At 46.7% G+C, this 17533-nt stretch overlaps 1 protein-coding gene across 2 annotated transcripts in view; it reads left to right on the top strand.

The window, feature by feature from the left end:
* LOC142557145 (prolyl 4-hydroxylase subunit alpha-2-like) overlaps positions 1-17533 on the top strand; it is a 117216-nt gene that overhangs the window by 27013 nt on the left and 72670 nt on the right. For both annotated transcript variants that reach the window (XM_075668796.1, XM_075668795.1), the window contains exons 6-11: positions 651-739; positions 3779-3949; positions 7296-7472; positions 8235-8309; positions 11007-11069; positions 13268-13336. In XM_075668796.1, coding sequence (XP_075524911.1) covers positions 651-739; positions 3779-3949; positions 7296-7472; positions 8235-8309; positions 11007-11069; positions 13268-13336 — 644 coding nt within the window. The remainder of the gene's footprint in view (positions 1-650; positions 740-3778; positions 3950-7295; positions 7473-8234; positions 8310-11006; positions 11070-13267; positions 13337-17533) is intronic.

Raw genomic sequence — 17533 nt, 5'->3', positions numbered from 1 at the left:
GTACAATATCCGCCCTATTCATAGTGTCACTCATTGACAAATCAACTCATTAATTTATTCACAGCAGTGAGTGCGGTGCATTAAGTGTAGAAATATTTCTTATTTGTGTAATAAGATATGAATTCGAAGGCTCTCACGTCACGATGCCGCGTAGCGGAAGGTACAGGGAGGAACAGTGATAGAAGTTATCACATAGGAGAGTTACGAAAATAACAATATATGTCGTATGCACAAGCCAGAACATGCGGTTTAGAACACATTATATAGAGACGTCAGCCCTATTATGAAGCAATGGGCAAGCATCCTAACCCCCTAAAAGTTTTGTGGGGCTAAGAAAAACCATCAAAATTGTGTAACAAAATGGTCCTAAGTAACATATGTCACCTACGGGCAATACTAAACTACGAAAAATAATTGTGGCTCCCAACAGATCGATTATAGTAGAGTGCAGTGCAAAGTAATAAACAGCGATTTAGCGAGTGACTATTTGAAGGAAAAAATAAGAAGCACGGTAAATCGCGAAAAGAAAACGGAACATGAGTGTTACGCGATCCCAATAAATTGTCTTGTTGTGCTTTGAACTTATTCCGTTCCTGTTGCTTCGGTTTCGGCGCCCATGCATTTCAGCAATTAACAACCTTACGTTGCAGTCCTGCCGAAGGTTCCTAGCGTTGAAATGCCGTTCGCCGAAGGATACCTGGAGGCGTTCAACGATCTCTGCCGCGGAGAAAAACTCCGGGTGAGTCGCTTAAAAACTTTCTTGTTGCGTGCGTATTTTTCTTTTTTTCGTGATTTCCTTGTTATTGCGTTTTTGGTGTCTTTCTTTCAGTGTGATCAGCAATGTGTCACTGCCTCAGTGAACTCACTCCGGGCGGAGTTGTGTAATCAATTCGAAATGTAAACATAATTAAAGAATTCGTGCCAGCCAATAAGAAAGGCTATAATTGTCCATGACTCCCCACACAAGCATCCCTAAAACTGCAGCGCTTACCTTTCTGCCAATGTGCAAGTCCAGAGGAAAACTCGACAGAATGGGAGAAGGGGTAGAGAATGGGTGGAACCGATGCAGCGGCGGAACGAGTGAATAACAGCCTTGCCACTTTTCACTAGCAGTTCCCATACAAGGAGTGAGTCGGAGAGGGGGGGGGGAGGCAGGGGAGTTTGTAACGTGAGACGGCAAGGAAATCCGACTACTACAGATATGCACGACATCAGCTGCGGGAAAACTCCATAAGTTTAAGTTCAAAGTACGGTAGAGAACGCATTTGTTAATTCTGAAAAATAAACAGCATGCAAATATGTCAAGCCTACAACTTGCGCAGGGCATGCAGAAGCAGAGCCGCATTAATTAGACGGCACCGTAGGGTCCAGGTGACACTACGGAAGCGGTCCCACCTCAAATCAACATTCCTGCGCCCGCCGCGATAGATTTGCGGACATGGTGTGTCTTGAGGTCACGGATTTGATAACGACGGCTGCAGCACCATTTCGACGGGGGCAAAATAAGAAAACGCTCGTCCGCTTAGATTTAGGGACACGTAAAGAACACCACGGTATCGAATTTATTCAGAGCCCGCCACTAAGGCGTGCCTCATAAGTCATTGTTGTTTTGGACAGTACGGCTCCGTAATTCCATAAAAGTTTAATACTTCAGCCCTGACGCGATGAGCCATGTGAAGCAATGACAATGCTCAACCCTCTCAGAAGTTATGAAGTATGGCCCACAGCAACGCCTCAAGCAAATACCTCTCCCTGTGTGTTCTGTGCACTACGCAGAAAACAGCAGTGGTGCACCCAAGGTAACGCTTAACATCAACTCACCATGCTCGTATTGGACTAAACGTGGAAGAAATTAAACATTCGCCGTGAACATAAGCGCTAATTATCGTCAATAAAAGCAAACAGCACATAAAGTTTCGCTTACATTGATTTTCAAAGTGCGTGAGATCCGCATAATTGTTTTCATGGTTTCATCAGCATTCATCTTTGCTGCGTTTTTCTTCCAGTGTGATCACCCCCGTGTCATTTCCCCATTGAACGCACTCCGAACGGAGCTGTGTCATCAATCCGCAAAGTAAAACGACATTAAGCAATTCCGACCAGCGAATAGGGAAGGCTGGAAAAGGTTTCTTCGGAATAAACGCACTTTAGCAAGCGGCAATGTGTTATGGACACGTAAATGACTAAACTAGAAACGTAGAGAAAAGAACTAGGGACGACAATTGCTCAAAATATGGGAGTGCACTTTTAAAAATGTTCGGTCGGACTTGTACAATGGTAGCAAATGTTTCTCAATAGCGTCTCCGGTTGTCCGTAACGTTTTTCATGGCAACTGCAGTGGTGCAGAGTTCGAGGCAAATTCTATTCTTTCGAAGCACCTATGTCGACAACAGTCTCTTATACAACAACTCAAATGCACAGTTTAAATACAGTAATGTATGCGAATACAAATCTGTGCTTCTGGATGCCGTCTGTTTCAACGCTTCGTGGTTTTTAGGGTACATTTAATGGTGGGGAATAAATTATAGCCACTCCCCAGTGTGAGCAGTAGCCCTCCTCGGTGTATCGAGAGTGCCAGGACCTTGTGCCGGCTTCGGTTAACGCCATGCAGATGAGCCTATACTGCAATTCTGTATGCATACAGACACCGGTGCGCATGCCCTCTTTAGAGTACCTCTCGAGCAACTCTGAGCACTCCTGCTCAACCAGTAAATGTTGGTGTTGCTGACACTGAAAACAACATTTTGACTGTCTAGCGCTCTCCGTTCACCATATCTTTCCTTCATTAGCTTCGCTGAGTAACCTTCCTAGCGATAATGAAGATCAAGCAATTAATGTGGCTAACTTTTAGTGATTATCAGCGCCGGCTGAACAAAGGAGACCTTAGCCGTGTAGCCAACGTTCCAATAAATTGCTGCTCAAACGAACACAAGTGTCGTTGTGGAACCGCTGGTTGTGCGCCGATGTGTTCATCGCTAGGCTGGAGTTGGTAAAGTTAAGCCGAGCCCAACAATACGTACTTCGTCTCCATTACTAATGGGAGCCGTCTGTCTCGTTTCGGCTTTTACGAACGTTTTTTTTAGCGAATATGAAATAACGTGTTGTAAATAGGTTTACCAGGAATGGGAGACCACGATAGTGAACAAAGCCACGCGAAATATTCTTCTCAATTTACTGCAACCAACTATGCTAAAGCCTACTATAGTTATTGAGAGCCAAGGGATCGAATTACGAGTCCGTTCATTGTAGAGGGAGAGGGAGAAATACTATATATGATTGCCAAAGAAACAAAGGCTCCAGTCTTGGTTTCCTGGTAGACTTATGTCTCTTGGCCCAGCACACTATTTATGCGCTGCACCAGGAATGGCCATCAAAGTCCGTTCATTGTCGTGCAAAAAGAAAAAAGCGCAAGAGACGACGAGCATAGGACCACGCATGACGAGTGTTGCTCTGTGTCTTATGTAGCAGATTCATATTATAGGATTAGACGGGGCAGACCTGACCTTGCCCTTACAAAGGTCGTTTGAGAAATGTCGTTGCCTATCTGATCACATTTCGTAGCCTTCACTAGAGTTTCTGTTGACATGCAAATGATTACCATGCGTAAATTTTAAAAAAGGTGTCTTGTCGTATGCTATCGAACCATGATAAGCGAAATTCCACAGCCTACTTACAGCCAGAGCCCGTCGATCACTAACTGCTTGCGTTCCATAAATGCATGCAACAGAGATTGTACTGATTGTGTATTGTATACACGTCACCCCGACCCTGTGCGCAGAATGCTACAGAAGAGAAGGACCTGCGCTGTTACCTGAGCGTTCCGCACCCGTACTACCGAATAGGCCCGGTCAAAATGGAGATCATGAGCCTAGACCCCTACATCGTCCAATTCTACGACGTCATCTCGCCCAAGGAGATACAAGCAATCCGCAGGATTGGGGACCCTATGGTGAGTCACTTTGTGATACTCCGTGGAGATAGCCTCATGCTTGCCGGAAGCTAAGTGTGTAATGTTCTGAATAAAAACGAGCGGAGGCAAAAATTTTGCCCCTAGGCGACCTCACCATGCCATGGTATCGACCTTCTGTTCGCCGCATTACTGAAAGAAACTTTATCATTGAAGTGCCATGCAGATAGTTTTATCGGTACAAGCAGAGAAGAAAACTTTTACTCCTGCACTCGCATCGTTGTCAGTCTCTATCAAAAGTCGCCAGCTGCCCATGCTTGCGTCGCCAATGTGGAAGCCTAACCTGGCAAAGCTCACTAGTCCATGTGTTGTTTTGCGCAGTGTTCCCGAATCCTAAAGAAACGGTACGTTCCAACGTTCTTCTCCGAGGTTAATACTTCGTCCCTGCTACCCTTGATAGAAAGAATTAGAAAGCGTAGCAGGTGACCCTGCTGTTATATCAGTGATGCGAGCCGGCATATAAGTAGTCCTACTATCCGCTTGCTTTTGTGGTCCTCGGAAATTAATATTCCTCGGGACGGCTTCCAGCCGTTCAACACAAGCGCAGGATTCAAGTAAACTCGCAAACCCAAGGTTCGGGTTACATCCTGTCATTCTCAAACTAGCAAAAGCAAGCAGAACGTGTACTCAAACATGACTCCGGCAATATTCGTGAGTGAATATTTCGGAAACTATTTCCGTTTTAACATCTTGGTTTGTGGCTGTTTTGCTCTTATATATATATAGCAATTAGTTCCGTTGTTTGTGTCTCTACGCGCGTAACATTTTGGTGTAGGTTCGCGATCCTCGTCCTCATCACGGAGCTGCGTAGTGGCCGCTACATCGGGCTTGTTGTCATAACGCCTTACGTCTCATACATACAAGACGTTTTAGCTTTTTCACACAAAGCTTACGGTAAGATGTGCGGAAGTGGCAAAGTGGCCCACATATTAAAGGGTATCGCAGACGAGGTCTTCAACTTGCTGGTTTTCGGCAAAGTTTCCACAACTGACGTTATCATCAAGGAATCTCGCCGCTTCGAACAATCTAAGAGCGACGTATCACACATAAAACTCTGGTCCTGCGAAATACCACTGGGACATCGAATTGCGAGGGCCATCCCCGCCAGCCTTAAACGTTAAACGCTGACCAGCGTTTAACTTTTCTCTAGAGACAGTGGCTTGTTGATCATTTTTAGAAACGACAACGAGTCTTCAGGGACACCGGGGCCTGCCCCGTGCGCTGGGACTTCGTGCGACGTGTCATCAGGTAAAGCGTCTGTGTTGAGACTAGCATCCGCTTCAAAAGAGGCAAGTCGCATAGCGCAGGATAGCACTACAGCCTCCCAGGATAAATTTGACTTCCACAGTGTCGTTTTCCCGCAGGCCACAGAGAGGACACATCAAGGTACGAGTACACTTTTCTTCATAACGCTCGAAGGCACAAAGTCAACAATACAATCAAATTTAAGGGACGACAACACCGCAAGCAGCAACTCGAACACTGGGTAAGGAACATGCCGGTAAGACGACATCTTCAATGAAAGCGACAGCATGTGAAAAGGCAGCAGCTGGGCTGGCAAGAGGAGACACTACGAAAAGCTCGACGGTACGGCTGTTAACAGTGGCACCGCACTGATGTAGGAAATCGAGGTCAAGAAATACGCTGGGTGCAGATTTAGCAAGCACTGCGAATTCACTTTGATACACGTTACTGGAAAAATGAACGTTCACGGTGTACACACCAACAAGACGTTTAAATTAAATCTCCACTCACAGCATGAAATGTATTAACGTTAGCCCATGGAAACATCACTTTACTTCCTAGTCGCATTTTTAAATTCGGTCTCATAACGGTGACACTCACTACTGTGTCCAATAAGGCCAAAGTAGCAACATTCTAAACTAAAACACGAATATTATGATGACCCATGGTGACTGGAGGAGGCATAGGCGCTTGTAGCTGAGGATGACTGACGAGCTTTCCTCCCTTGGCCACGCAGCCTAGTTTCCCAGCGGCGGTGACGTGAGACGTAGTCGCGGAGATAGAGATCTGCGCTGGCCCGAAGGCGCCGGCGTCAAGCTGCGCACAAAAGCTGGTGATTCGCCACGGTAATTCACTTGGTGGTTCGCCCACTGTCAGAGTCGATCACAAGCCCAACGTGTCCCGTCAATGCGCCCATTGCTACGCCAATAACGAGCAGGCGGTCACTCATAGGACAGTGGTGACGTGCGACGGTGATGAGGACAAAATCAGATAACGTGTCCGCGAATGCCACATGGGAGGGAGATGGGGCGCTTACTGGGTGCACTGAAATGGTCAGAAGAATAACTGGCAGAGCCGTTCCACTCTTAAGAAACTGCAGGCGGTCTCCGTTAGTAATTGCCGTAGAACTGGTAACTGGAATGCGCGTTCATGGTAGCGTTTGGCCCTGTTGGACGCGGCGCGAAGTCGTAGGCATCTACGAAGGTGGCGGTGATGGATGTCTCACAAAAGTCGGCGGAAGAACATTGCTCTCAAACCCGAGAAGTCGTGAGGGAACCCGCCTCACGTCAATGAAGCTCTTCGCGCACCACTTGGCGAATCACTGACGCCAGGTCGCATGGAGTTGAGAACACGTCAACACAGCCGACGTTAGTTACATTGGCCAGGCGGCCGAACTTCGGTGTGTAACGCCGAGCATTCAGTGCTTCAAAGATGGGGAAGTGCTTAAGGACGTCACTCTTGAACTCTAGACTCTCCATTCCGATGAGGGACTGGTATACGTCCGCGGTGTTGCGTCTTACACGATGACCAACTTTGACCTCTTCTGTTATGTGAGGATTCAGGGCCTTGCGTAACTTGAACATTTCCTCGATCTATGTTGTGCAGGTCTCGCCGGCAACTTGAGATTGTGGCATTGGCGTTTGCTCTGCACGCTCCTTTTTAGTTGACAGATATCCGAAGCACTTCTTGATTTCGTCTACGAACTTCTTCCACGTCGTCAAGCTTTCCTGAACACCACCGTTCCCTGAACACCACCATCAGCATACACGGCCACAGTAAAAAGCCATATCCGGCCTCCAACGTGGAGTTTGTATACAGCGCGATGTGTGAGAAGAAAATACCTCATTATTTGTTGAAACAATTACCGTATAAGAGTTCTCTATTTGTATAATTTATGCCGAAGGAAGCTTTTATAATATAATCCTGTATTATTGCGTTTAAAGGCAAATTCAGGGGCATCAATCTGCGTTTTTGTTACACTCCAATTCGATACTGACCATGCCATCTCACCCCGGGCGTTCACCATGATGCGATGACTTGCAATTTTTCACAGCGCTGTGAAATCACGTTTCTCGCTGCGCAGCTGGCACGTGCCACAGTCGTCGAGTCGATCGAAGAAACGGTGGACCCCGGTCGCATCAGTCAAGTGGCGTGGCTAGAGCCAGACACCGACCCGCTGCTGGAGAGGGTCAACCAACGGGTGGCCATGCTCACCGGATTGTCCACAGACTACGACCGCGGAGACTCCGAGGTAATACAGGTGAGTATATACATTGAAAAAAAAACATGAAAACGAAAAACGCTTTCATATGTATGTCCGAATCCCAGCAAACTCGTACATCCAAGGCAGCGATACTACGTAAGAAAGTTCTCATGCCCTTCGGAAGCCCTAAAGTCTGGTTTCCCGCAGTTTATGCAGACCCAAGACTTAAAAAATGCTTAACATATATGGTACTTTCCAAGGGTATCTTATGTCTGTATCCGAGTTTAGCACCCTTTATATACAATCCTATATATCCGACGCGTCTTGCTGTGTGTAGCAGCTGTATACCGGGTGTCCCAACTAGAAGCCCGGAAATATACCCGATATTGGCGCGTGACTGGCCATTCGAGACCCTTTGCTCGTATTCCCTGGGCTTCTTTCACGATCGGAAAAACACGTTTAACTAGCACTTCATGAGGAACAAAAATCTGTATTGGCAGTTTCTCATGTTGGTCTACAATTTTTCAATTACACTTTTCATCTAACTATATTATTTCAGAAGTTTATCAATTAAGTAAAAATAATCATATGTCCAGGCAGAATGCAAAAATAATCTCAGCATCTCAGAGCGACGGCAAATAACGTTACCTTGGCTCGGCTCACACGGCATTTGCTTATTTTTTCAATCTTGGCGCATTGCAGTTGGGACACCCTTTAAATCCCTTCGAACTTCGCGAGCTCCACGCTCTGCGTTGCTCGCTTAGCGTTCGCAATGTCGCCTTTCCTTTGTTTTTCCTGCATGGTGGCTGCGACGAGCAGTACGGCTCCTACGGACCGGGGGGCCACTACGAAGCGCACACCGACTACCTGATGGGGGAACTCACGGACGAGGAGGTAAGTTGAGGATCACCAAGCAGGCGCCACATATGAGTCTTCGAAATGATGAACTCAGTGAACGTTGTGTGCCTCAGCATTGACAAGAAAACACAACTGCCGTACTGCAGAATAAAAATTTAAAAATTAAATCATAGTAGCGTGTTGTTACCGATTCCGGTTGCCGCCACATATTAATGTGCATTGTTTGGTCGGCATTAACCGTGCTTACCCTGCGTGTGCATTTGAGACCAAGTGGGCGCAGTAACGATAACAGTGGCACGGCAACGTTACGCAATATCACTCTATAGAGTGATATTCCATTGTTCCAATTGTTTCCCCATTAGTATACTAATGGGGAAACAAATAGTGTGTTTCTTATAGAGAACGTGACAAAAAAAGAATTTTGTAATCTTTTAGGATCTAGCGCGCCAAAACCACGATCTTATCATGACGCAGGCCTTAGTGGGACCACAAATGATTTTGAGCATCTGAGGTGCACCTAAATCTAAGCCCACGAGCGTTTTTGCATCTCGATTCCATCTAAACGCAGCCGTCGCGGCAGAGGTCAAACCCGTGACCTCGAGCCCATCAGCACGACATCATAGCCACATAGTGGTGGGTAACCAACAATAATCACTCACGTCATTGTAGACATGATACATTAACTAAGGAAGGCACATGTTGACCATTTAGGACTAAAGGGCCCACCTGAGCGCGAATACGATACGTCGTTTAATGGAGAAGAACCGGGTGTTAACCGAGGGGCGCCACCTTTATTATTCATATCATAAGAAGCCAACAAACACTTACGCCAAGGACAACATAGGGGAAATTACTTGTGCCAAATAAATAAAATAAAAAAAGGATATAATAATGGAAATGCAAGTGGAAGAAAAAACAACTTGTCGCAGGTGGGGAACGATCCCGCGATCTTCGCATGGGAAGGTTGCGGGATCGTTGCCCACCTGCGGCAAGTTGTTTTTTCACCCACAAAGACGAAAAATTATTGCAAACGAAGACGTCGGAAAAAATACATTTGAGACGACCGCCATAAGTATACAAGCAGACGGCACAAGAGCAAACAAACGAAAACACTGCAGAAGGCGCCGGACACCGCCCCAACAGCTGCAGACGACAGTCGCGAGTCCGTGCTCTGACGTCACACGAGCGACGCTCGCAGCGCCCCTGTAGTTCGTTCTCGGGATTAATAGGGGTAGCGTTCCTTTACCTTCACACTTCACCCTTTCCCTATCTCTCCGACTTTCCCCCGTGCGCCTTCTATGGGAACTGCGTCTGCAGAGCGGCAAGACGGTTCAAATCATTATTTTTTCCCTCCTCTCCCCTTCCTCTCTACCATTCTGTCTAGCTTCCTTCTGGACTTGCACGCTAGAAGAAATGAAAGGCGTGTAATTTCTGCAATGCACCTGCGGAGGGGTCACTCATAATTAACGCTCTCAAGAGGCTAATGTGGCGACGCCCACGGACCTCCCGAGGATATTGTGCATATTCAACGTGGTGCAAAGGTCCAAACGAGTTTCTCACGTAGATTTCCTCTCTGCTGCGCTCCTGTCATGTGTACACACGCTTTGAATCACTTCTCGACGCGGTTTGCCAGACAGCGGCAGCAACAGCAGTGGTAAAGTCGAAGGAAGAGGCAAAGAAAGCTTCGTTTTAATACTGGGAAGTCGAAGAAACCAACCCAGACACGAGTACACACGTAGTGAAAGTGATAGCTCCGTTGTGGTTGACGTTTTTTGATGCAGATTATTTTTCGTCCCTAACGTCAATGCATGCTCAGCAGACTGGGCTCTCCGTTTTGTAGCCAAACTGTAAATGGCTACCCCGGCAAATTTTCTGGGTCCGTGCGTGTGCACGCCCCACGTCGACTAAGAAAAATTCTCGTCTCCAAACTTAGCGTAAAAGAGAGCCCAGCCTTGTAGGTTCGTTAGCAGAAGTGTCAACACCTACGATGGATGGCCAATTGTTTATTCTAGTGCGCTCGTCGCAAGTGACAACTCGAGTGTTTGATGACCCATAGTTCCCGGCGCGCCACGCGTTCACCGGCTCTTGGGGGCACGTCGCTATAGCAACCAGAGCCTGGTGGCACAACCCACCAACAGGAACGCCCATAGCATCCATCTTTCTGTGTCCATGTAAAGGCCGTAAGAAATGTACACGCATGTATTCTCCATTGTTTGTTCGTCTACAGAGTGACGTCAGTGTCGCCTAGCGGCCTTATCGGCTGTTACTACTGAGCAGTTCTATGGGGCGGACGTGTATCGTGGGCACGGAAGAGGAGCAACGTGTCCGTCAAGAACGACGACTGGAGCGACGGCGAGAATGAGTGCAAAGGCGGCGGGAAGCCGCTATAGCATCGACGAGCCTGGCCCGACCTGGGCGACGACCGAAAAAGACCGGCAGCGTTGCCGTCAAGAATGGCGGCGTGACCAGAACAGGGGATGTCAGCGCCGGCGACGGCAGACACCACTGGCGAGACGCGGGCTTTAAGTGCATATATATATGGTCATAGATATATATAACTTTGTCATTTTAGAAGAACGCATAACAGCTTGGCTGGTCGTTCTTCGTCACAGCGTGCAAAGGCCGGTGAATTTTTTTCATTACGGCACGCGAGGCTGCGTCCGCATGAAGCTAATGCGGCTTTTGGTGTGCCTTTTTACTAACTCTTCTTTTCTTTCCACCCGCTTCACGCAGCTAGAAAAATTCGACGAGAACGATAAGGAGTTCGGAGACCGCATCGCCACCTTCATGTTCTACGTGAGTTTACGGCAGCCACCCTCGCACTGCTCGACGTCCCAGACTCGAGGCGTGAGAGCGTGCTGTTCGGTTCACTTTCTCGCAGTCTTCTTCAAAGGTTGTCTTTTTGCTTGCCTTTTTTTACAGCTTGGAAAGAGAAAAGACAACATTCCGTCTGTGACTTCGGGCACTTCAAATATCTCGCCTAGACAGCGCCATTCAAACATGACCTAATTACGGCATGTTTCTGAGCAACATTATTTACTGGAGGATTTTTTGTTCTCCGTAAACATATTAGCATTCGCGAAATATCTGGTTACCGTAGAGAGGTGCATGACGGAGACAACTCTGGTGGTGACATCTTGTGCCGTAGAATTTAACACTACGGCGCACATACGCCTAATCTACTGCACTGCCCTGCCGTATTCTACTAAATACTGGTGTAAGACATTAGTTATAGCTACGTAATCGTCAACGTTCCGTCTCTTCATGGTTTTCCTTCTATGAGTAGAATCACCTGTCACAAACATGATTTAAATGCATTGTAGTTGGACAAAGCGTCACGGGATGGCGCTACCGGATTTGCTCTAGCCGACCACGGCTCTTTTACCCCGTTAATCCGTTAACGGTAAGAAGCTAGGGCAAGAAGTTTACAAGCTCAAGATCTAAAATATAAAGTGCATTTCAGGTGCATGTGAAAGAATAATAATAATATTTGGGGTTTTACGTGCCAAAACCACTTTCTGATTATGAGGCACGCCGTAGTGGAGGACTCCGGAAATTTTGACCACCTGGGGATCTTTAACGTGCACCTAAATCTAAGCACACGGGTGTTTTTCGCATTTCGCCCCCAATGTGAAACAGAGATTTATTTCGTACTTGGCAGTGTTGCTATCCGCCTTCGTCGAGTTTAGCATTCGTAGTGCTTAAGAATGTTTTGGCTTTACGCTACACCCAAGAATCTCGGCTTCTCGACAGTGCGGAGCGTATGTAAAGAAGCCGTCCCGCTTTCCTTTGTAACGTAGCTTTGGAGAGATAGATGAGAACGAGCCATGAACTACTTGAAGAAAAGAGCGCTGCGAAGACGCGGACTAAAAGAGGGACATGTACAACGGACAAGTTCCGTCGTACTTGTTCCTCTTTTAGTCCGCGTCTTCGTAGCGCTCTTTTCTTCAAGTACGCAAAACCGACACGCCCACATCAAGCTTCTGCTGCATGAACTACTACTTATGTAAAGCACCGAATTACCACTCATGAAAGCGGTAATCGGTGTTTTGAACGACATGACTCTGCGCATTCCTGAAAGTGGAAAGCCTCATTCATCAAAATGAACGTATAAATAGAGGGGCTTCCAGTTTAACGCAGGTTTTGCTCGGTCGTTAACTACACTTTCGTTTTCTTTTTTTCGGGGGGCGGGGAGGCAAGGGGACCAGGAGATTTTGGCGGGCCATGAGAACGACTTTAGTGTCATTAATGGCTGAAGATGTTTCAATAGCTTTGTCCTAGAATGAGCGCGCTGTCATATAGTCATACACGCTTTCTTGGAAAAGTATAGCTACATTCTGATAGGTTGAGCGTGAGGGGGAGGATAAGGGTAGGAGGGAAGCGCTCAAAACAGAACACAAAATGTTGCTTAGCTGTGACAGAGATGGAACAGCAGTGGTGCGCTTGGTTTTTTTGACAACAGTCCCCCTATTTTCCAGCATTGAAGGGTGCCGCAATTGCTTATACCCTGTCTTAAGGTAGGGGTAACTGCTGTTAGAAGAACAACCAGCAGTACACCTACCTGCGCTACATCTACCGCAACTCAACACCAACCCTCCCCTTCCCCCGCACTTCAACACTTCGATTCCCCTATTCCTCTACGCAACAGCCTATTCTCCCCGTCATTCCCCTTTGAGGGTAGGGAGAGTAAAATACATGTACATAAAAAAAGCGTCGCTAAGGAAAGCAGTTGGCACCCGGACGAATGCAAATGTCTGCTCGTCGAAAGCTAGGCTGCAGCGACATTCGTTACCCTGCCATTGTTAATCCCTTCCTTGCTAACAATTATAATCTCCCATTTCATGCAGTAGTAAACGATATTTAATTTCATTTTGGCACTGTCTCTTCTCTTTTTACTCTTTTACGAAGGTGGTCGTCGCATTCTTATGGTCATTATAACTGTTCTGCCGTATTAAATCGCCTATTTACTTTTTCTTTTACTTTCACCGTGACAGCTTTCAGACGTGAGTTTGGGAGGTGCCACTGCGTTCCCCTACGCCAAGGCGGCTGTCCTTCCGCGAATGGTAAGAGTCCATGGATCAGTCTATTTTACGTGCCAAAAAAAGAAAGGTCGTACGAAAATGTTTGGGAACACCCGGACTCACATAACAGAACTTTCGTGGACCTGGAAACTTGTCAAAGGCCTCCTTAATTGAATAGAAAAGAGAATAGCTGGAAAATGCTCTTCAAAGAAATGCGTAAGGTAATATTACATGTGCTATCAGTAAAGATTGTACTCGGCTGTACAAATTCTTCGTTTTGTTTTTGTGTTTTTTTTCCTTTCCATTTGCATAGTGTGAAAGCCCCGAGTTACTCTCATAACGCTACGTGCATTTTTTCGATCATACTCTCAAAACAATTTTAACGATGGAGTAATTGCAGCTACTAGCGCTTACTTCTGTCCGCAAAGCGTGAAATTTTAAGGTAACACCATTGCTTCAAGATAAATGGGCCACCTACCTGTCCTCAGAAAGATCGCTTGGAAGGATCGCTTGAAACCTGGTAGGAGATAAGTCGCATCGTGATGTAAACGGAAGTGACGTTTATGAGTTGCCTTTTCTAGGTTCCTACGGCAAGATACGAAACACCCGTGAGGTAAAGAACGACAAAGCTGAAAATTCAAAGAGTCGGTTCATGTACGTAGCGCGACCACTCGTGTCAAAACAGGAGGAGAAGGAGGAGTAAACAAAGAGAGAAGGCAGGGATGTTAGCCAGAGCAGTGATACACAAAGCACACATGTACACAAGAGCGAAGTCATGGTGGCACGCCGTCTTTGCGCTTTTTCATAGAACATAGAGCCGGCCATCGGCCACAAACCGTGTCCCACGTAACGTTAGTCAAGCTGTTCAACGACAACAAAAAAGAGAGATTAAGAAAACATGTTGCAGGATACGGTCGCCAGAGGTCAAATACCTGAGCTCAGTAGGTGTTGAAGTCGTATTTTGCGTCAATTGTGCGTGCGCGCGTGCGTGCGTGCGTGTGTGTGTGCGTGCGTGTGTGTGTGTGCGTGTGTGCATGTGTGCGCGTGTGTGTGCATGTATGCGCGTGTGTGTGCGCGTGTGTGCGTGTGTGCGCGTGTGTGCGTGTGTGCGCGAGTGTGCGTGTGTGCGCGTGTGTGCGTGTGTGCGCGCGTGTGCGTGTGTGCGCGCGTGTGCGTGTGTGCGCGCGTGTGCGTGTGTGTGCGCGTGTGCGTGTGTGTGCGCGTGTGCGTGTGTGCGCGTGTGTGCGTGTGTGCGCGCGTGTGTGCGTGTGTGCGCGCGTGTGTGTGTGTGCGCGCGTGTGTGTGTGTGCGTGTGCGCGTGTGTGCGCGTGTGTGCGCGTGCGTGCGCGTGCGTGTGCGTGTGTGCGCGTGTGTGCGCGTGCGTGCGCGTGCGTGCGTGTGTGTGTGTGTGTGTGTGTGTGTGTGTGTGTGTGTGTGTGTGTGTGTGTGTGTGTGTGTGTGTGTGTGTGTGTGTGTGTGTGTGTGTGTGTGTTTATTTTAACTTTCTTTTCTTTCTGTAACAGCTTGGCTGAGGTTAGCTGGGACAAGCTGGTTCTGCACACTTCCCATATTCCATGCGGCGAATCCTTCCTAAACAAAAAAAGAAAGCAAGAAGTGTACTCTTCTCCGAATGACGTATGAGGCTAGAAAGCAGCATCCAGCAGCAGCCATGCTCACAAAAATCTCAGACACAACGCTCAGACAGCTTCGCTTTAAGAGGAGCAGTTCCTCGCGTTGAGTACAACGTCGGTCGCATAGATGGAGTGGCAGTCGCATGATTTTGCCTGTCAGCGCCACCCCGTCATGCTTCAGCAGAAAATAATACTCCGCACGTGTAAAGCGGTCTCGCCGCTAGGTGCCATGATTGGGCGAGACCACGTTCTGCAGGTTACACCTTCAATCCAGCATTGACGCGAATAAATTTTGAATGAAGCCCGAATAAAATACGAAGCCGAGGTGAGAGGGGGAAGAACGAATAGCCGGGTATCTACACGACAACGATATACGCAGGGTATCTCAGCGAACAATTTCAAATTTTTTTAAAGGTTGCTTGCGGCGCATAGTAAAAGTCTAGTTCATGAGCTGGTGGACATTACTTGCACAATCAAACACCCTGAAATGCATAATCGACTAATCACCATAAAGTCACTTATCAGGTTTTTAAGTAGTTACGTTATGTCCCGTATTGCAATGTACAGAATCTTGCCGTGGAGTTCACAAGGAACGAATTCTCAGGATGGCACCAGTAACGAGATCCCAATTCTGGAATATTGCGGAGAAATATATTGGCATACCTGTTACTTTATTAGGAAAACATCGGTTTATGCATTAAAGCACAAAACAAACTAGAACGCCAATTAATTTTTCCGCACATGTTGGCGATTAATATATCGAAACTCGTGTCTTCCAGATAATTCGTTCCAAGTGGATCCACCTTTAAAACTCTCCATGGCTAGAATTTTTAAACACCAATATGGACCACAAGGTAATTAGTTAGGAACATAATGAGCGAAGTTTTGTGAATCAGTTGACCATGCATTTCAATTTATTGTGGGAGTAATGTCCGCCTCTTCGAGTAGACCATCTCATGAACTAGCATTCTGCTATGAACCATTGGCAACGTTTCAAACTTTTTTGAAAGCGTTCGCTGAAACAGCCGGTATATATATACATCCACAAACAATTAAAGTGTTCTTGACAGTAGATTGCTCCGCATGCATGGGCGAACTCCTATACCCAACCGATACCACGCAAAACATTGCAGGACTTACTACGCATAACATTGTCCTTCCATCCATACTACAACCTAAGAGATTATTTAACCTGAACGCCAAAGATTGCCTGACGCCACCCTGTACATGTGATATACTAATGAGCACCAACAAGAAAGAATTTAAATGAAGGCAAGGCTTAGAAGCGAAAGGCTGGACAGGAAAGGTAAGGAAAAAGCTGGCGTTGACTCCACTTAGAATAAAATGCAGTCATCGACCATGTCAGGATATGCAAACATAACCCCAGGAAGTGCCACAAAGCAGGAGGATTGGTCGACATTGAAGAAAGCTTTTTTTTTTTTTCAGTCGACTCCTGTCGAAAGCGACACCAGATGAAATAGTGCAAGACTAGCTGCGATTTGAAGTGAAGCTGCGATTTTTGTTTTTCATGTTCTACAGTACTGTCGACATACGTTTGCGATGTTGTTCTATATTTCTGTGATGCGTTCATTTCTTAGCACGTTATCACTCTTCAACCGTTCGCAATTACATATAGCTTACGTAAACGTCGGGGAAAAGCCTAGTACGCCGATTCCTATTATATCCAAACAAATTATTCACCCATTTTCTCCGGAACAATGAGTTTTATAGGTTATAACATTATTTTCATAATTGGCATTTATATTTGATGTTTCTGTTGCAATCAATGTGGTACTCGTAACATGGTGCTCATTTCGTATTACACTGGCGGTCTTCAATGGTATTCGTGGTAGCGATTGTAATATTGCTACCCTTCACTGATAATAATCATACTGATGTTAATCCTTTTACCTTTATGTTGTGATGTCTAAGTATAAAGCCGAACGGCCAAAATAAACTTTACTCAAATACGACGACACGGCTCTGTGCATCGTGTGAAGTAGGCTGCCCATTCCTAAGGTCAGTGTCTTTCTCGGCAAACACGCAAATTGGTGCGACCGCAATTTATCGAGGTCGGATCGAAGTCAAGAAAACGACTACGAATATCCCTGAGCCTGCGACACGAAAACAGTCGGCAAGGCGTTCCGTCTAAACTGTGAAACACTACTCGTGGATGCCTCGTCCTGAATCAATAAGAACTATTAAACAAACAAAAGATATTGACGATGATAATACCGAGGAACCAACTCGACAGAAATTGAAGGAGCTGGTCTCTACGCAAAGTCACAACCGATTTTAGAACGGTAAGGCTCGTTTGACCGACAGCTGACGAACCAGGAAGAAACAGTAATGACAGGGTCCTGTCGTTCGCTTGACAAGCGTTTTCACACACCGCGTGAGACGGCGCTAACGTGACGAGGCCTTTGACCTTCATGGTCTTCCATTTCCCGGGGTTTCCCCTTTTCAGTTTCCTTATCGCAATCACTGCGTCAGGAAGTTCACACGGTGACCCACGGCTTCCCAATGTTCCCGCGAGCTGACGTTACATTTCGCACAGTTATTCTTTTCTGGCGTCTGTGTCGAAGCCTATTACATATCGTGTTACCAC

This window comes from Dermacentor variabilis, chromosome 9 (assembly GCF_050947875.1).
Source record: "Dermacentor variabilis isolate Ectoservices chromosome 9, ASM5094787v1, whole genome shotgun sequence".
Taxonomy (NCBI): domain Eukaryota; kingdom Metazoa; phylum Arthropoda; class Arachnida; order Ixodida; family Ixodidae; genus Dermacentor; species Dermacentor variabilis.
This window is presented reverse-complemented; position numbering and strand designations above follow the sequence as displayed.